Source organism: Nuphar pumila, chromosome 15 (assembly GCF_984573655.1).
Source record: "Nuphar pumila chromosome 15, dmNupPumi1.hap1.1, whole genome shotgun sequence".
In the NCBI taxonomy this organism is placed as follows: Eukaryota; Viridiplantae; Streptophyta; class Magnoliopsida; order Nymphaeales; family Nymphaeaceae; genus Nuphar; species Nuphar pumila.
Genome location: NC_143263.1, coordinates 23,193,974 through 23,215,905, shown reverse-complemented (window position 1 = coordinate 23,215,905; position 21,932 = coordinate 23,193,974). Strand labels below are relative to the sequence as shown.

Below are 21,932 nucleotides of genomic sequence, written 5' to 3'. Positions count from 1 at the left end.
AAAGAAAATCATTCTGGGTCTTCCACATGAATTCTTCTCCTCCAGTCATTTCTATCCAATGCCATGTCCTCGGTGAGGTTCAAAGCATTCATATCCTTTCCTATCACCTCCATCCATGTCTTCCTAGGCCTACCCCGACCTCTTTTAACTAATATATTTTTCCATTTCTCCATCCTTCTAACTGGAGCATCATTAGGCCTTCGCCGAATATGTCCAAACCACCGTAAACGATTCTCTCTCATCTTATTTTCAATGGGTGCAACGCCTACCTTCTTACGTATCTCCTCGTTCCGAATCTTATCTTTTATTGTATTTTCCACACATCCATCTCAGCTACACTCATTTTTTGAATATGATGTCTCTTGGCAGCCCAACATTCCGTACCATATAGTAAAGCGGGCCTAATAGTCGTCCTATAAAACTTTTCCTTCAACCGCAATGGCATTCTACGATCGCACAACACTCCAGTTGCACTTTTCTATTTCATCTACCCAACCTTTATCCTATGATTTACATCTCCATCAATTTCTCCATACTTTTGAATGATAGATCCCAAATATTTGAAACAATCATCCACCGGTATTTCTTGCTCACCAAGCTTCACTACACTCCCATCACTACCTCGTTGCTTACTAAACAGACATTCCATGTATTCTGTCTTACTCTTACTCAACTTAAAACCTCTTGCTTCCAATGTCTGTCTTCATAATTCTAACTTAGCATTAACCTCAGCTCTAGACTTATCAATCAAAACAATATCATGAGCAAACAACATACACCACAGCACATTTTCTTGAATTGATCTTGTAAGCTCATCCATCACTATAGCAAATAGGAAAGGGATTAAAGCAGATCCTTGATGTAACCCAACCGTTATAGGAAAATTGGTTGTCACCCCTCGAAAGTGCGGACATTTGTTACTACTCCTTCATACATATCTTTAATTATACTAATGTACTTGAGAGAAACACCTTTCTTCATCATTGTCCACCAGAGAACGTCCCTAGGTACTCTATCATATGCCTTCTCTAAATCAATAAAAACCATATGCAAATCTTTGTTCCTCTCTCTATTTCTCTCAATAAGTTGTCTAAGAAGATGTATAGCTTCCATAGTTGATCTTTCAGGCATAAAACCAAATTGATTCTCCGATATCATGACAACCTTCCTCAACCTAGACTCAATCACCCTCTCCCAAAGTTTCATAGTATGACTCATGAGTTTTATACCACGATAGTTTATGCAATCTTGTATATCACCCTTATTCTTATATAGAGGCACTAAAGTACTCTGATACTATGTCATGAAAAAGACACGGATGCTGATGCACTCTGGAATGAACCCCAAGGACTAAAATATAATATATTTGAATACAAGCTCACCATAGAAGTAAAAATGAAACACAAAAATTATAAAATGAATACTTTCATTAAGAATGAAATTAAAATAATACAAAGAAAAAATACGAAATTACAAAAAACCTCACCAAACACACAAAAGCCCAAAAAACTACCTATCACCTATGTCACATGGGTGCGGGTGCGGGGATTCGGCACTTCCAAAAAACCAGGGTGCGGCGGTGCGGCAGGGGCAAAAATGTATATATATATATATATATATATATATATATATATATATATATATATATATAGAGAGAGAGAGAGAGAGAGAGAGAGAGAGAGAGAGAGAGAGAGAGAGAGAAGGGGTCGGGGGTTCCCCGGTGCAGGTCGGGGTTCAGTTTTTTTTGCTGGTGTGTTTGTTTGAAGACTTGTTACCCACGTTCTGCTTCTTGTGTACTTTAGCTCAACGGGACAAAATTGATGAACCAAAAGGATTGGCAATCTGATCGACCCAGCCTGCTACGTTCTGTTGACTGTCATGATTCAATCATGTCTGAAACTCCCTGGTCTTCACGAAAAAAAATATAAGCGAAAGGTTTGACGTGGTTTGTTGGAGAGAGTGTCTTCACGAGGCCTATGGCGCCACTGCCACGCCACTGCCTAGGGTTCTTCAAATTTCATTTTATATACAGTTGCACACAGATGACAGCTAAAAGAAATTTATTGGATTTGACATGTGGAAAAGAGAGGTCTACACAAGGCTACGACTAAAGCACCCATCTCGTCAGGAGAAAAGTGAATACTAATAGCCACCAAGGCTCTACTCTACCACCACCATTATCATTTATTATGGAGAGAGAAAATCCTTGACGAAAAAGGATTTGGTTGGTTGAAGTATAAAGACTTCAAAAGGCTCTTGAATTTTGGTTTTAATTTTTGAGGAAGATGGATCATCATTTCCAAGTTAACAGTATGTTTTCCAACGCTGTGAATTAATTGTTTGGAGGCAGGAATAGCATGGGATGCCAACAAAGCTCGTCAGTTGTTGTGGACACAAGTGCCCCTTTATAAAATAAGAGCAGCAGCAGCAAGCAGCTGTCCAGAATTTTTTTTTTTAAATTCTGCAGCCCATTTCGTAGGTCAGATTTTTTTTATTAAAAAAATCCAAACAAAAATGGACCGAAATGACCCTGGGTACGGTCAACGCACCCAGGATCGGATTGACCGCACCCGGTGCCGCACCCGCACCCGCGTCGAGTCGCGTCGACGCGGGTGCGGCACCCTGCTAGCCGAATCCCTGTGACATAGCCTATCACTCTCTTACTTTACAAAGCACACACCTTCACATATTTATAGGAGAAGAGAGAGGAAAGAGGGAATAAGAGGGAACCCTTCTAGATGTTGGAGAGGGTCTAACGGCTAGGAATCTAGCCGTTGGACTAGCCTCCAACAACTAGATAAAGTCAACCCTAGGTTGACTTAATCTCTCTCTCTCTCTATATACTATATAATATTACAAAAAGGTAAAAAGATCCATTTATCTTAACATCCCCCTCAAACTTAAGTTTGCAAATACAAAAAGAATCTCATTACACAAGATATCATCATGTTCTTCTATAATATAAATTCTTGAAGGGACTTCTAGATCTTTCTTGATATGCTCGAAAGGTCTCTACAATCATCAATAACGCTAATACTTTGAGAACCTATAAAATAGAGCAAAATAGCAATCCAACTAGAAATAACTATATATATATATATATATATATATATATATATATATATGGATAGAGGATTGCCAAACACACAAAAATACAATATATATAAAATATTTAATAAGGCAATTTAACATTTTTTAAAATCATTTAAAGTAAGAATTACTTTTGAAAAATCATTAATTTCAAACATGAGTCATTGAGAGACTCACCTCAATAGATAATTTTTAAGAAATCATAGTTCTTAATTCATAATTACATATTATCAAAAAGAGAGATGCATGCATAAAATATCTCAAAGATAAGCTCATAAATCATTAATTACTTAAAACATTTATGAAAAACATGCATCTATCACGAAAAGTTCATTAATGCATAAAACATATTAAATATGGATTTTCAAACAATACCATGAATAAATAACTCTCAAAGGAGCTATGTCACAGGGATTCGGCTAGCAGGGTGCCACACCCGCGTCGACGCAATGCGGGTGCGGATGCGGCACCGGGTGCCGTCAACCCGACCCTGGGTGCGGTCAACGCACCCAGGGTCATTTTGGTCAAAATTTTCGGACTTAAAAAAAATTTGTGCCAAGAATTTTTTTTTAATGTATGTCACAGGGATTCTCCAACTAGGTGCCGCACCTGATGTGGTCAACCTGACCCTGGGTGCAGTCAACACATCCAGGGTGATTTATGTCCAACTTTTGGACTATATATATATATATATTGCCGCACCCCCATACCCGGGTTTTTTGGAAGTGCCGCATCCCCGCACCCGTACTTGCACCAGCACCCATGTGACATAGCAAAGGAGTATACATTACTCATAGATAAGAACAAATCATTTTTACACAACGGAAGATAAAAGAAATGATTTAAATCATTCAATAAAGATTTAAGAACAAACAAATACACATGGATAAATTAACTATTACATTTTAGAAGCAATATTAACCACACAACTAATGCATATATGAATGAACCACGCAATAGTTTAGAATCAACAAAAAAAGGTACTTATGGACCAATTTTAAGAAAACCTTTCAAAAGATAACAACTTACAAAAAAGTATGAAGATATTTAAAATCTCACAAATATCAAGAAATGCTTAGACCAAGAAATCTCATAATGGAGATACACACTGACACCTCACAAGGAGAGTCACAAGTAAAATATAAGAAATCTTTCTTTAACATATGCTTAGAAAAGCATTAATTAAATTTATGCAAAACACACCAGACAATCAATCATGGAATAAATTTAAAATATCCTTGATCATGAAGTTAAAGCATATTTAATGCAAAATGCATGAAAATATTTCAATAACCATTTCCCATACAAGAGTAAATGAGTTCAAAAAATTAACAAAGAGATTTAAAAAATCCCACATAACACAATGAATGATATTTGCAAATCTTAACACTAGTTCGGCCACCACAAGCATTCACCTCACTAGACCTCCAAATCTCAAAAATCAAGTGTATCAGTTACTAGAACAATAGCATAATCACAATGCCACTAATGAGCTACAAAACACACGTAAAGTATGAATAACCAACCATATCTCTTGTCTATATAAAATGACACTTAAATAAGTGTATCAGCTACTAGAACAAGAGCATAATAATAATGTTACATACGGGCAACAAAACACACAAAAAGTGTGAATAACCAACAATATCTCCTGTCTACATAAACTGACACTTTAAACAAGTGTATCTACTACTAGAACAAGAGTACAATCACAATGCCACATATGGGCAAAACAAACACACAAAAAGTGTGAATAACCAATGAGTGCACATAACTCACCACATTGAAAAACATCTCTTGTCTACATAAAATGACACTTAGATAAGAGGCACAATAGGAGGAAACATACAAGGTAAGAAAATTTGTAATGAAAGCAAACTAATGTCACCAAGAAGAATAAGGATATCGATTTTAACATTCTTTCAAAACACCATGGTTTCAAAAATAGATAGCCATCACAGATAAGTATATTTTTAAGCATCCATAATAACAATAACCAAATAAACAAATGGGTGATACAACACACAAAACCAGAGATCAAACAACCGTAAATTAGAACCAAACTATAAGTCGACAATCTAAACTGACAAAAAACTAAGTTGCACACAACTCACCATAACAAACATCTCTGGTTCAACAAAGGCAACCATGGATCCAGAGGCCAATCAACTATCAATTAGATCTAAGATATGTGTTAACATGACACTCATAAACTTTGATAATTATAAATTGATAAGATTGTGAAGAATCTCACAAACAATCAAGTTTATAAAAACTTGACAAGAACATTCACTCATCAAATGCACTAAGGCGTAAATATTACAAAGTGTACTAAGGCACAAATATCACAATGTGCACTAAGGTACAAAACACATGAGAAATACCAAATATTATTGAGAGAAAAAAACCTCACTTGAAAGATACATTACAAAAGGAAAATAGTCCCTTATTTATAGACATGAGAAGGCTATAGCCATTGGGCTACTCCAACGGCTGGTCAATTAGTCAAATGTTGACTATTGACTTTGACTAAAAAACAGAAAAGACAAAAAATAAAATAAGAAATATAAAAATACATATTACAAAATTGTATTTCATACGTATATACTTTAAATACATATATATATATATATATTCATACATATACATACTCTTGTGTTACGAAGAGTATATATATATATATATAAGTATGTACGTATATATGTGACTTTCTAATAGCCCCCCTCAAACTTATGGTGCAATCACCGAAAGTTTGTCAAGTAGAAAATTGAATCTTGGTGAGCATAGTGCCTTGGTGAAGAAATCAACAAGTTGATATTTCGATGTCACATAGGGAAGATCAATAGTCTTCTTTAAGTATTCTTCACAAACGACGTGGCAGTCCATTTCTATATGCTTAGCCCTTTCATGAAATGTATGATTTCGAGCAATGCATATAGAGCTCTTGTTGTCACAACATAATCTTGTAGGATTCTGAAGATGAACTTTCATATCTGAAATTGGTTGTTTGAGCTATGCAATTTCTAGGGTAGTAGTCGCCATTGCTCTATACTCAACTTCTTTAGATGATAGTGACACTTTTTGTTGTTTCTTGCATTTCCATGAAATCAAGGATTCACCTAAAAACACAAAAAAATCAGCTGTTGAGCGATTATTATTTGGATCCCCTCCCCAATCAGCATCTGGGTATGCAACAAGATCTAATGAGGAAGAAGAGGATAAGAAGACTCCCTTATTTATTGTGCCTCTGATGTATTTGATAATTCTCATGATTGCACCCATATCAGCTGATGTTGAACATGCTGAAAGTGATCAGCTATGTATACAACATGAGCTATGTGAGGTCTTATAATACTAAGATACATAAGAGATTCCACGAGCTGTCTGAAGGGAGTTGGGTTGTCCAAAGAAACTCCATCATCAGCCTGCATCTTCATTCCAACAATCTCTGGAGTATCAACAACTTTGTCACCTGATAATCCTGACCTGTCAATGATATCTAAAGCAAAATTTGTTTGTGACAAAATATATCCTCTATTAGAATATGATACTTCTATCCCAAGAAAGTATGTTAGGAACCCAAGATCAGTCATTTCAAAAGAATTTTTCAAAAACTGCTTTACTTTTTTAATTCCTTCTTTGTCACTACCTGTAATCAACATGTCATCAACATATAAAAGTAAAATTATAATACCTGCAAAAGAGTTCTTAATAAATAAAGTTGTGTCAGTATAACATGGCTTGAAACCATATTTTGTAATAACATTGTTGAATGTGTCAAACCAAGCTTTAGGTGCTTGTTTGAGTCCATACGATGCCTTTTTTAATTTAAGCACTTTACCTGTAGGAACTATCAATCCAGGTGGAACATCCATGTATACTTTCCCATTGACATTGCCATTTAAAAATGCATTTTTAACATCCATTTGGAATATATTTCAATTTTTAATACCTGCAATAGCTATAAGAATTCAAACAATTGTCATTCTGGCAACAGGAGCAAAGGTTTTTTCGTAATCTACTTCATATTCTTGAGAATAACCTTTGGCAACTAACCTGACTTTATGTCTTTCCAAGGATCCATCACTTTTTGTCTTGACTTTGAAAACCCATCTACAATCTATGGTTTTCTTTTCGATGGGTAGACTTAGAATTTTCAAGTGTTAACTCCTTCAAGAGCATCATTTGTCTTCATTGTAACAGGAGGGTTCAAAATATGAATGAATAGCTATAAGACATGCTCTATGTTTAGGGGAGAATTAGTCATAAGAAACAAATCTATTTGGAATCCTTGAGGTTCGTTTAGATCTACGAATGATGATTTGTTTAGAGGGAATTTCCAATGCTTCATGATTATTTTGATTTACACTTTCACAAGATATATATCTATTTCTTCTAGTGTATACTATTGGTTCAATTGTTGTTCTATTCTCAATAGAGGATTCTAAATAAGTATCTTCATCATTAGACAATAGTTTAAATAAGAAGAAATAGTCAGAATTTATGTCTTGAGACATATTTCCTTCAAATCCAAATCCACTTTCATTTTCAACAAAGTTAACATTCCTTGAGACAATGAGTTTATCATTTTTAATATCATAACATTTAAACCCTTTTTGTGTTTCAGAGTAACCAATGAAAGCACAGGGGATAGCCTCAGAAGATAGTTTATCTCCTTTATCATTTAAGACATAACATTTGCAACCAAAGATTCTCAGTCTTTGATAGTCAGGTTGGTATTTGAATAATTTTTCAAAAGGAATTTCATTGGATAAAGTTTTTGAAGGCATCCTATTTATGAGATATACTGAGGTTAAGGCAACTTCAACCCAAAGATTTTTAGGAACATTCTTAGCAATAAATAGTATCCTTCAAGAGCATCATTTGTCTTCATTGTAACAGGAGGGTTCAAAATATGAATGAATAGCTATAAGACATGCTCTATGTTTAGGGGAGAATTAGTCATAAGAAACAAATCTATTTGGAATCCTTGAGGTTCGTTCAGATCTACGAATGATGATTTGTTTTGAGGGAATTTCCAATGCTTCATGATTATTTTGATTTACACTTTCACAAGATATATATCTATTTCTTCTAGTGTATACTATTGGTTCAATTGTTGTTCTATTCTCAATAGAGGATTCTAAATAAGTATCTTCATCATTAGACAATAGTTTAAATAAGAAGAAATAGTCAGAATTTATGTCTTGAGACATATTTCCTTCAAATCCAAATCCACTTTCATTTTCAACAAAGTTAACATTCCTTGAGACAATGAGTTTATCATTTTTAATATCATAACATTTAAACCCTTTTTGTGTTTCAGAGTAACCAATGAAAGCACAAGGGATAGCCTCAGAAGATAGTTTATCTTTTTTATCATTTAAGACATAACATTTGCAACCAGAGATTCTCAGTCTTTGATAGTCAGGTTGGTATTTGAATAATTTTTCAAAAGGAATTTCATTGGATAAAGTTTTTGAAGGCATCCTATTTATGAGATATACTGAGGTTAAGGCAACTTCAACCCAAAGATTTTTAGGAACATTCTTAGCAATAAATAGTATCCTTCAAGAGCATCATTTGTCTTCATTGTAACAGGAGGGTTCAAAATATGAATGAATAGCTATAAGACATGCTCTATGTTTAGGGGAGAATTAGTCATAAGAAACAAATCTATTTGGAATCCTTGAGGTTCGTTCAGATCTACGAATGATGATTTGTTTAGAGGGAATTTCCAATGCTTCATGATTATTTTGATTTACACTTTCACAAGATATATATCTATTTCTTCTAGTGTATACTATTGGTTCAATTGTTGTTCTATTCTCAGTAGAGGATTCTAAATAAGTATCTTCATCATTAGACAATAGTTTAAATAAGAAGGAATAGTCAGAATTTATGTCTTGAGACATTTCCTTCAAATCCAAATCCAAATCCACTTTCATTTTCAACAAAGTTAACATTCCTTGAGACAATGAGTTTATCATTTTTGATATCATAACATTTAAACCCTTTTTGTGTTTCAGAGTAACCAATGAAAGCACAGGGGATAGCCTCAGAAGATAGTTTATCTTTTTTATCATTTAAGACACAACATTTGCAACCAGAGATTCTCAGTCTTTGATAGTCAGGTTGGTATTTGAATAATTTTTCAAAAGGAATTTCATTGGATAAAGTTTTTGAAGGCATCCTATTTATGAGATATACTGAGGTTAAGGCAACTTCAACCCAAAGATTTTTAGGAACATTCTTAGCAATAAATAGTATCCTTGTAGTTTCCATAATATGTTTATGTTTTCTTTTTGAAATCCCATTTTGTTGTGGAGTTCTAGGGCACGATCTTTGATGCAAAATTCCTTTATTTTCTAAGAATTGTTTAAAATCATTTGACAAATATTTTCCCCCAGAGTCAGTTCTTAGGATTTTGCTCTTGCTTTCAAATTGATTTTTAATCATGTTATGAAAAGTTTTGAAGGTTGCAAATACATCAAATTTAAACTTAAGAAAATAAATCCAATAATATCTAGTGAAATCATCGACAAACACAACATAGTAGGAGAATCCTTCTTTAGAAATCACAGGAGCACGACCTTACACATCTGAATGAACTAACTCAAAAGGCATGGAGGAGTAAAAAGTTCTTTGTCCATAAGGCAAAGATGTCATTTTTTCAAGTAAACATTTCTTACATTCAAAATTATCTTTGCAAAGATCCTTAGTAATAGGTACAAAATTCAATTTTCTTATATTTGGATGCCCAAGTCTATGGTGCCAAACTTTTATATCTTTTGTTTGGGCAATATTACAAAATGATTCTTTTGGAATACAAAGGAAGTTCATATAATAAAGATCTCTTTGCCTAGAATCTTCTTCAATCAATTTCCCGGACTGGTGATCCTGCACCCAACATTTGTTTGATGAGAATATGACATCACATCCATGATCCGAGATTTGAGAAACCGAAAGTAAATTAAGATGTAGTTTTGGTATAAGTCTTACTTTTAGAATATAAAACTTGTGTTTTGTCAAATCATTTTTAAAAATCCCAACACCCTTTATTTTCAAGTTCCATCGACAGTGGAAACAAATGATGCATTTGAGTTAGATTACACTCGGATAAAATAGACTTATGTGGCGTCATATGAAATGAAGCTCCTGAATCAAGAAGCCAAGAGCACATACCAGGAGTTGAAGATGATGCAATGACCTTTCCTGATGTAGATCCTTTAAGCAATGGTTGTAATGCTTCCGTCAATTGATATAATGATTTGGTGAGATCTTTGAGGTTTAAAGTATCCACTTTTTGTTTTGACGGAGCCGCAACAACCCTTTTTTCTTGAGGTCTATAGTCCTTGAATCTAGGACATTGAGGTCTAATGTGGCCGGGCTTATGACAATTATCACAAATGATTTTTAACTCTCTATTCTTATTAAAATGAGGTCTATATGGTTTGATATAATGTCTCGGTTTGGAGGTGGCAAGCGCACAATCCTCTTCTTGACTATTGTTAGAAGTAGCAAGAACATTATGACTCTTAATCATGTTTAGACTAGCCTCTTCTCCACTAAGTTTATTTAGAATCTTATGAATAGGAGGAGGCGATGAGGATGATAGCAAGGAAGCCCTAGTTTGTGCAAACTCGGGTATCAATCCATAAAGAAAAGAAAAGAGTCTATCTTCTTCAACTTGAGCTCTCCACATCTCAATACACTTACCTTCCCATTTTGGTTCAAATTGAGCAAGTTGAGTCCAAATGGATGATAACTCAATAAAATAATCTCTAACATTCTTATGTCCTTGTTTAATATTTCTAGCCTTTTCTTGGAGATAATACTTATGAGCCATATCTTTTTCGGTAAACATACCTTTAAGATACTCCCATTGCTTCGCTTGCCTTTTTGTAACACAAGAGATTTGAGGCAATTTTTGTTTTGACTCCACTTAGCATCCATGAAAGAATCTTGGCATTTTTCATGTCTCATTCATCTAATTTTTTGTAATATTCTTCCATTGCTTTGTCTTTTTCTTCGAGACTTGTCTCGATACCATTTTCACATATTATAATTTTAGGAGTGGGTTCAAGAATAGTATCTCTCACATATCCCCACAAACCTTAACCTTTTATGAATGTCTCCAAGTGTCCGACCCAAATGATGTAATTGCCTCCATCAAGCTTGAATGGTGAAATAAAATTGAAGTTGCTTGAATTGTGCGGGAAGAATTCACCCATGATGAAAAGGAGAAGAAGAAAACCACAACCAAGGAAGAATTACGAGCACGCTTCACGAGGCAGCCCACCAATTCATGCTTTACGAGTGAGTATAAACCAAGCTCTGATATCATGTGAAGAATCTCACAAATAATCAAGTTTATAAAAACTTGACAAGAACATTCACTCATCAAATGCACTAAGGCGTAAATATTACAAAGTGCACTAAGGCACAAAACACATGAAATATATCGAATATTATTAAGAGAAAAAACCTCACTTGAAAGATACATTACAAAGGCAAAATAGTCCCTTATTTATAGACATGAGAAGGCTATAGCCGTTGGGCTACTTCCCAATGGCTGGTCAATTAGTCAAATGTTGACTATTGACTTTGACTAAAAAATAAAGAAGACAAAAAATAAAATAAGAAATATAAAAATACATATTACAAAATTGTATTTCATATGTATACACTTTAAATACATATATATATATATTCATACATATACATACTCTTGTATTACGAAGAATATATATACATATATATTCAAGTATATACGTATATATCTGAGTTTCTAACAAAGATGACTTGAGGTGCACACATAACTCACCTCAACGGCTAACTCTCTTCTAACAACAACAACAAGGCCAAAAGAAATGATGTATCATGTAAAATTCTGTGATGGACAAAACCAATGCCATAAGGCAAAAAATACTCACTGAAATCAATTTTCAAATAAGTGAGTTCATATATAAAAGTGCCGATTTGAAAAAAAATAAGGCTTCAAATCAAATCCAATAAAGATAGATGAAAATTTTAGAATATATATAGTGCAATCGTATGAACAACAATGTCAATAAATGCAATTATATGCAACACAATCATATGCATGGTCAATATAAGCAAGCTATATAGAGAGCTCAATCTAAATTACAAGTCTACTAGCAGACCACAATTGGCATATAACATTAAAGATGACCAAACCATATATATAGATTTTCAAAGAACAAATAAATCACTATACATATAGAGGTTCAATAGTATGTATAACTATCAACCATGAACCCATGTCATACAAGAAATTTATCATAATTCAACAAATATAAAATTTCTAAAAAGCATGTAATGAAATATCAATGCACAAGAAACTTCTAAAGGTTACAAAAATGCACAAGCACTCACACACCTCAAACAAGAGGCAAAAACAAACCCACAAAAGGGTCACAAAGGAACACTTACAACATAAAAAATATAATCTTTATTCACTAACAAATGCACACAAAATGCATAATACATTCAAAATTATTAAAGCACACATGATGACAAATCATAATTATCCCATCCAATAGTAATCATATAGACTACTCGTTGCATATACCTAGAAATCTAATGCAATAATTCCTTAAAGCAACATTATACACAAGCCATTAACTTGAGAATGGTTTTTACTTAATAAGATATATATATATATATATATATATATATATATATATATATATATATTTAAAAAAGAGCAATATCACATAAACATACATGGAATAATACATTCACAAACATACATGGAATAATACATTCACATGATGATAGAAGGACCTTATGAAAGCATGAAAAATATCCATGTTATCACTAATGACATTACCATGTGAAAAATTTCTAAGATTCATAATCTTAAGTTCACAAAAATTCATGATTGGTCACATAATTAAAATTTTTAAGGAAACATCACGATACATTAAAAATCTCAAAGATAAACCATGTATACACATATATGGGCACAAGAACAAGCATACACATGTATGCACATACGTTAAGAGACATACAAGGAAGAAATACTACATAAAATTGAAACACATATAAGAATATAAGAAACCACATATTTTTGTAAAATATAATTTTTTCAGCGTACGTATCCATAATCTAAAACATATACTTCATATATCAAAAACAACAATTTCTAATTTAAAAAAAACATTTTAATACAATCACTTTTTTAAAAATACCTACCATACATATGAAACCAAAAGGTTCAAAGATATATACCGGAATGCAACTAGCCTCCAATGGCTAGATAAAGTCAATATATAACTATACATACATGGTATATATAATATATATAAAATTATATATACTTATATATACATATACATATATAATAATAAAAAAAGGTAAAAAGGTGCATTTATCTTAACAGCCCCCTAGGTAGGCCCCACAAGGGCTGGCCGGTTCTAGGGCGGGTTGGTGGATCCGAGTCCCATTTGTGCCTCCAATGATGAAATGAGGTGGCGCCCTGGCCAAAGGTTCCACTTGGCTGGTCTGATGGCTACAATACTGATGTGGTGTCCTGATGATGGGCCTCACATAGCTGATCTGATGAGATGGCGCCTCAGGGGTGGGTATTATTGTTGGATGGAGCTTGAATCTGGAGCAACACCTATTGATCCATTTCGAGTACTTGGTGCTTCGGTTTCAATTTGGGCTAGCAACACAGATCCATTTCGAAAATCTTGGGACAGCGGATGCAGATCAGGTTCCTCTACAATTGGGTCCGTATCAGTGACTATGATTACAACCCCAATTTGTTTCATCAACGTGAAGGCAGAGGCAGATTGCAGCTGCCTCACATTCAAAGTGAACCCATTTCTCGATGGACACTCTAGCTCACCCAAAATAGATGTCCTTTCAGCTTCATCTAGAAATGCCTCTTGGTGTATCGAAATTGTCAACATTACAATTCTAACAGAAGTTATTCATCGCATGTGAGATTGGAACCGGACTCTGTGATTGGCGATCCCTAGCTTCTAATCCATATTTTATGCCATCTGGGTCATGAAGAAATGAGCTCCCTAGATATTCAACAACAACCTAACGTTCATTGTAATATCAAGTTTTAGATCCATAGCCTTCATGCCTGCCAACATTTCATTGAACACTTCTCATGTGAACTTCATGGCATTTGAAGTTGGGCAACAAATGATAACGTTTAAACCACCTCTTAGATCAAATATTACAACCCCAATTTGCTTCATCAATGTGAAGGTGAAGGCGGAGGCAGGTTACAGTCATCTCACATTCAAAGTGAACCCATTTCTTGAGGGACACTCTAGCTCACCCAAAATAGATGTCCTTTCAGCTTCATCTAGAAATGCCTCTTGGTGCATCGAAATTGTCGACATTACGATTCTAACAGAAGTTATTCATCATATGTGAGATTGGAACCGGACTCTGTGATTGGCGATCCCTAGCTTCTAATCCATATTTTATGCCATCTGGGTCATAAAGAAATGAGCTCCCTAGATATTCAACAACAACCTAACGTTCATTGTAATATCAAGTTTTAGATCCATAGCCTTCATGCCTGCCAACATTTCATTGAACACTTCTCATGTGAACTTCATGGCATTTGAAGTTGGGCAACAAATGATAACGTTTAAACCACCTCTTAGATCAAATATTACAACCCCAATTTGCTTCATCAACGTGAAGGTGAAGGCGGAGGCAGGTTACAGCCACCTCACATTCAAAGTGAACCCATTTCTTGAGGGACACTCTAGCTCGCCCAAAATAGATGGCCTTTCAGCTTCATCTAGAAATGCCTCTTGGTGCATCAAAATCGTCGACATGAGCGCAATCTTTTTGTCATTGAGCTCATCAGAAGCGAGAAATCACCATTTGAGGAAACATGGTTATGAAGTTTTTTTCTTCGAGGTCTAAGCACGCATGATTGTGTTTTTTATTAAATAGTTGGTGTGTGTGGCTTGAATTCACTGCAATCATGGCCTAAGGCTGATCCACCTTACCCTTCTTGCCTACCTCATTCGAAAGGGTGTGCTGCTCATTTGTGCTAGTGCTTCATCGAGCTCTCATTGCACTTGGATCACTACAAAGTCTGGCAAGTCAGTTGGGCGATCTGTCCTTCGCTTGGGATGCCTTCAGCACCACACAGAGGTGGTGGTCCATCTCCTGGATTGTCTCATGGAATTGTTGCTTCTGTGCCTGCCATTCAAGCCCATAATTTGCCATTCCTCCAAATCACCTTTAGAGAGGGGTGAACCTCCACTAGGCATAATCTCATTACACAATGAAGAACTTTTTTTGAAACCCTACCATAATGCTACGGATCCAGATCACTAATGGCCAATCCATCAACCTACCTAAAACCCGCGACTCAGATACTTCAAATCCTAGATCTAGATCCAACTCATTAAAATTATGGACCCTATTCTGATCCAAGGCCCACCACATAGATTTAGGTTCATAACACCCAAGATCCAATTAAGATCCAGAATTTTTACACGTAATATTTTAAAAGTGGAGATTTTATCAGCTATTTCTGCTATATGAATCTAGACCCAGACCTGGTCTTCCTATGCCAGTTTCAATCAGAACTATGCCTAGTATCAGTTCCTCAAAATCATATCCATTTAGACCCAGGTCCAACCTGTTGAAAGCCCTATCCGGGAGACTTTATTCTGAGTTAAAAATCATTGTGGTCCTCGATTTCATGAATGGCAACCTCTGGTTGGGGAAGAATCCGAAATGACACCAAAAATATCTTCCATGTGTTCACCAAGGGATTACTTCCTTCAATAATCAGCAACCTTTATTTGTCCAACGTCACCTTCTGGATTATAATATCTAATACTGTCATCGGCTTAGCATGTATAAGTGGAGCCATACCAAGGAAAATGGGCATAACTAGGTAGTGCAGATTAGAATAATATCTGCCTCTCATGGTCATATTCAGACTTGCCAGGAGCCTGAATGTTTTACCAAGATCATTTAGTCTTCATTTGGTGCATTACCTGAGGCATTTCAATAAAGATAAAGCTTTTCTGTTAAATTGGGCACACCAGATAAAGCTGTAGTTCGTAGAGTAGCTTCAATGATCAGTTGTCAGTCAACTATTGTAGTTTTACCTAATGGTGTTATAGCATGCATTACATTATTTTCAATAAATTATTTTCTGAACTAAGAATGGAATTTAATGATTTAGTTATGGTTTTCTTTAGAAAGTTCTACATATTTTTGCAGAACGCATTTGGCCATGATCTGATTTATGTGATCAAACTACATGTTTCAGTTAATCATTGCCATTTTGATTGGCGATTAAATGATCTATTGATTGTGTTAGTGATGGCTAGAATTTATGATGGCAATGTGTGACCATTTCTGTAGTTATCTTTCTCTATCGTGATTGATACAAATGGCTCATCCTAGTAACAAAATTCACGATGGCATGTAATTCCCCTGATGATTCTTGCAGTTCAGTGGTAAAAGAATTGGCATAGTTGGGCTTGGACGAATTGGATTGGCCATTGCCAAGAGGGCTGAAGCATTTGATTGTCCTGTTAGTTACCATTCAAGATCTGAAAAATCAGGTGTCAAATATAAGTATTATTCAGATGTTGTAGATCTTGCTGCGAACTGTGACATTCTTGTTTTAGCATGTCCCTTAACAGAGGAAACTTGTCACATAGCAAACCGAACTGTCCTAGAAGCACTGGGTCCGAAGGGTGTACTGGTGAACATTGGACGAGGTCCACTTGTTGATGAGCCGGAGTTGCTGAAGGCCCTACTAGAAAAGCGACTCGGTGGTGCCGGACTTGATGTGTTTGAACAGGAACCTGAGGTGCCCAAGGAACTGTTTGATCTGGATAATGTAGTGCTGTTGCCACATGTGGGCAGTGCTACTGTTGAAACCCGGAAGGACATGGCAGATTTAGTGGTGAAGAATTTGGAGGCACATTCATTGAAAAAGCCATTGATTACTCCAGTTTGCTAGTGGGAGAAATCTCAATGTGTTATGGGGTTATTTTTTTTCTGGTTCTCTAATTGATTATGTTCTAGTAATAAAGAATGGAAATTCTAGACATTTTTTGTTAAATGGATTAATATGCCACTTTGGATCAAATTGCATGAGATCCCTCAAAGTAGTTGCTTGCCAACTACCTGTTGGGTTTACAAAGGTGTTTAATGGCTTAATTAATGTTTAATACTGATGATTTATCACAGATGCATTGTTTAAACATCAATCCACTACCAACCGGGGGGGGGGGGGGGGGGGCTTCGTTTGTTTGGCAGTAGTAGTTAGTGCACGTCACCTTGTGTTGGGACGTTGCAAGTTCGAACCCCAAATGGTATGGTTGTATAACTGGTAGGGGTTCTGCCTAACCCCAGCTTTCTCCGTCGAAAATATAAACATCAATCCACTGTCTAGATCAAAAAGAAAGATAGCCAAGTTTGATGTTCAAATAAGCAATTGTGTTTGGTTGAATCATAGAAATTTTCATGTTGTTGGGATCTGCTCTTGGGATGCCAAGAATCAACCTGGATTTTTTCTTTTGTAACTTCTCAAGCATGACCACTGTACTTGCACGAGAAATATGCAAATCTGGGCAAGAGTAGTTCAAATTTTCTTGTTCAATTCTTAAACCCTTTCAAGACCTTCATAATTGATCAAGTTCTAGTTAATTTTCCTATATATATGCTCAGTGCAAATTGCAGCATTCATCATGCAAGTGCATTAAAACGGTGGACTTACTCCCACTTCATGGCCATCGCAGTTCAGTGGAAAAACAGTTGGCATAATCGGGCTTGGTCGAATCGGGATGGCCATTGCCAAGAGGAGCGAAGCTTTTGGCTGCACCATTATTTACCATTCACGATCAGAAAAACCAGGTGCAAACTACAAGTATTATTCAAATATCGTAGATCTTGCTGCTGACAGTGACATTCTTGTATTGGCATGCCCCTTGACCGAAGAAACTCATCACATTGTAAACCGCAGTGTGATAGATGCACTAGGTCCAAAAGGAGTGCTGGTGAACATTGGCCGTGGCTCTCTTGTTGATGAGCCAGAATTAGTCAAAGCGCTGTTAGATAAGAAGCTTGGTGGTGCTGGGCTTGATGTGTTTGAATGCGAGCCGGAACCACCCAAAGAACTGTTTGATATGGACAATGTTGTGCTGTTACCGCATGTAGGAAGTTCGACTATTGAAACGGGGAAGGACATGGCAGACTTGGTGGTGAGAAATTTGGAGGCATATGCAATGGGAGGGCCATTGTTGACACCAGCGTTGTAGTATCATGAATCATGCGAGCTACATAAGGTTGTTTAATTGTGGCATCTACGTCGGTTTTTGTTTATAGCATACACTTGATTTTTTACTTGGATAAAAATATTCTGTTTCGTGATTAAAAACAATAAACTTATTTTCTTTCTGCTTTGTTGCGACCTTTATTGCATTGCATGAGCATGGGTCCCATACATGATGAACAAGTGAAATTGGCCCACTTTTGAATTCCCTTATTCTAATTTCCTTTTGTTTTTTAGTTTTAGTTTTCTTTGTTGGGTGCTTGTAGGGTCGGGTTATCCAAAAGACATGGGTCAGAAGAGACGGCCACCCACTGTGTATAAAATTTTGCTGCTCCTCCTACCCTCTACTTCAGCAAGAGCTTCCAACCATGGGTTGGAAACTGACTGCCTTGAACCATACTAGAACATGGTCTATCACTCAGGTGTTGAACTGGATCCGATGGCTTGACTAGGGGCATCCAGAGATTGATTCAACGGAAAATGATCGTGCTGTACGAGTAATTTGACGTGATTTCTTAAAAACTCTATAATTTTTTATATTCTTTCGATGCTCAAAATCGCAAATATTCAACATTGATAGGACACTTTTGTCCTTCGCAACCATGAATTTAAGCATTTTTGCGATGAAACTGTACCGCCCATCGAATATGTTCAACACTCACTTAAATTTACAATCATAGGTTTTTTATGCGAATTTGTACCTCATGAACTCGCATAAATTTATTTGCGAAATCTCGGTAAAACTGAAACCATCAAAATCACAAATATTCTACTCTTTTGCATATATTTCATGAAATCACAAAAATATAGATGTGAAACTCCACACCATTAAATTTACAAATATCATACTTTTTTGCATATATTTTTCAAAATCGCATAAATTTATAACATTGTTCCATTTTGTGAAACCTCACTAAATTCGCAATTATCTTATTCTCATATACTACATGTTCTCGCATAACGTAATTTGTGAATTGCCTTATATCATACTTAACTCTTTGCAAAAGCATGACGCATATGCAATGTTGCTTATTTATTACAAAACATTTTCTCGAATCATATCTAAACCCATTGTGGTCCCCAACCTGATTACTTTCGCATAATCCAGTTTTTTTTTTGTCTTTTGTCCCCAACAAGTGGTCTCCAACCTGCTTCCCTTTTGGCAATTATTTTTGTCAAATATTTTTTACAACTATTCATTGAAGGCATTTCATCACCGTTGAACCATCGACGATGTGTTTTTTCGGTAAGCACAATGTGCCCTTTTGTTTAACAGCTGAATCAAACACTGTTCTATTTTGTTTAATGGTTGAATCAAGCACCTTTTCCATTTTGTTTAATGGCTGAATCAAACATTGTTTCATTTTTTTTAACAGTTGAATGAATGAAACAATGTTCACATTTATTTTTTTTTATTTTTTTGAAACGCAAATATGTTGTTTGTTTTTTGCAATGCTTGGTCAATATTCTCTGTATTGTTATTATAGAAAAAATTGAATTTATTTATTAATACAATATGGCAAATAAGAAGATTGTGTTGAAGGGGACTACAACCACATCATTTGAAATTTCTTCAAAAGCCAACGAAGAAGTACGAGCTGGGTCATCCTGGTAATTTGGAAGCATGACTTAGTGTGCATAAGTGAGTAAAGAAGGAGCCACATCCATTGCCAAAACTGTGGTTGTCTGACATTTTTTCATAAAAAATGCACCATCGATAATCACATACAATTAAAAAAAATCTTGAATTGTCGTATAATGAACATCAAATTCCAAAGCGGCATGTATCTAAGGCAGAATGTGCAAAAAAAGTTAAGAGTTTGTAGGCATAATCTTGTCTACCATCCTGAAAGAATCTAAGGAGGGGGAGGGTGACCCATTGGCTAGATATGATGTTGCTAACCTCAATGCTCGGATAAATAAAGCTGGAGATGCGGCTGCAGTGGCAGTGGTGAGAGAGCGGAGGATGTACCTGACCAAGGGATTGAGGTTAATGTGAACCCTCCTTAGGAAGTAGATGTAAGTGAGGGTCACGTCAGATGTAAATACTACTTGAGAGTTCGATGCTACTCTCTATGTGCAGAAGAAAATGCATGCTTCGATAAAGAGGTCGCAATGGAGAAGAAGGTCCGGTGCTCATGGACATGTAAAAAATCATTGCAATTGACTGATTTTGTTGATTGAATTAATATATATATATATATATATATATATATATATATATATATATATTATACATGAATGCAATTGATTAGTTTGTCATGTATGTGCACCAAATGTAAAAATTTATTGCAATTGATGAATCTCATTGATTTTATATATAAATATACGTAGGTAGGTGCAAAATTGATAGGTGCTAAATGGGCTTTTCTGCCCTTCTCATGTTTTTTTTTGCAATTCTGATCCCACAAATGTGTTGGGCATTGTCTATTTACGAGGAATCCACACCTAGATCATGTGTTTTCAATCAAAAAATGATATTTGGAGCCTAAAAATTTTACAAAGATTTTGGACCATTGGTTTTTTGAACCGTATAAAAACCCACCCATGTGTTGAAATAGAACACTTCAAGAGCTGATCCCTATAAAATCAATCACATAAATCACATATGTATGGTCAGAATTTAAAAATAAAACAAAAAAACCCTGAAAAACTCATTGTTCATGTATCATTTAGCACCTATCAATTCACTCCTACCCATTACTATATATATATATATATATATATATATATATAGAGAGAGAGAGAGAGAGAGAGAGAGAGAGAGAGAGAGAGAGAGAGAGAGAGATTGGTAGCTACTTACATGTTAGGTGCAAAATGAACGTGCTAAATGGGGTTTTCAGTTTTTTTTTTAATTCTTACCATACAGGTGTGATCTATGTACTTGATTTTATAGGGATCAAATCTTGAAGCGTTCAATTCCGACACATGAGTGAGTTTTTATATGGTTAAAAAAATCAACGGTCCAAAATCATTGTAAAATTTTAAGGCTCTAAATATCATTTTTTTCATCAAAAGCACATGATCAAGGTGTGGATCCCTTCTAAACCGACCATGATCAACATAATTATGGGGTCAGAACTGCGAAAAAAATATCAAAAGGGTAGAAAAACCCTTTTAGCACATATCATTTCACACCTAACGTGTGAGTAATTACCAATTTCTCTCTCTCTCTATATATATATTGCTACTATACATAAATGCAATTGATTAGTTTGTACGTATATGTGCAAAATATAAAAATTCATTGCAATTGAATGATTTAATTGATATATATATATATATATATATATATATATATATATATATATATATATATTGCTACTATACATGAATGCAATTGATTAGTTTTTCATGTGTGCAAAATCTAAAATATTATTGCAATTGACTGATTTAATTGATTAAATTGATATATATATATATATATATATTATTACTGTTATTATAAATGAATGCAATTGATTAGTTTGTCATGTATGTGTCCAAAATATAAAAAATCATTGGAATTGACTGGTTTCATTGATTATAT

At 35.0% G+C, this 21,932-nt stretch overlaps 1 protein-coding gene across 5 annotated transcripts in view; it reads left to right on the top strand.

The window, feature by feature from the left end:
* The window catches only part of LOC149814798 (D-isomer specific 2-hydroxyacid dehydrogenase family protein), a 29,662-nt gene extending 11,134 nt beyond the window's left edge, over positions 1-18,528 (top strand). For 2 of the 5 annotated variants that reach the window (XM_089988461.1, XM_089988463.1), the window contains exon 2: positions 17,871-18,528. In XM_089988461.1, coding sequence (XP_089844587.1) covers positions 17,871-18,389 — 519 coding nt within the window. In that variant the 3' untranslated portion in view covers positions 18,390-18,528. Of the gene's footprint in view, positions 1-16,570; positions 17,273-17,870 lie in introns of those variants that run through there. The other 3 variants (XM_089988464.1, XM_089988462.1, XM_089988460.1) reach the window with 3 other exon arrangements.
* The last annotated feature ends 3,404 nt before the right edge of the window (positions 18,529-21,932 follow it).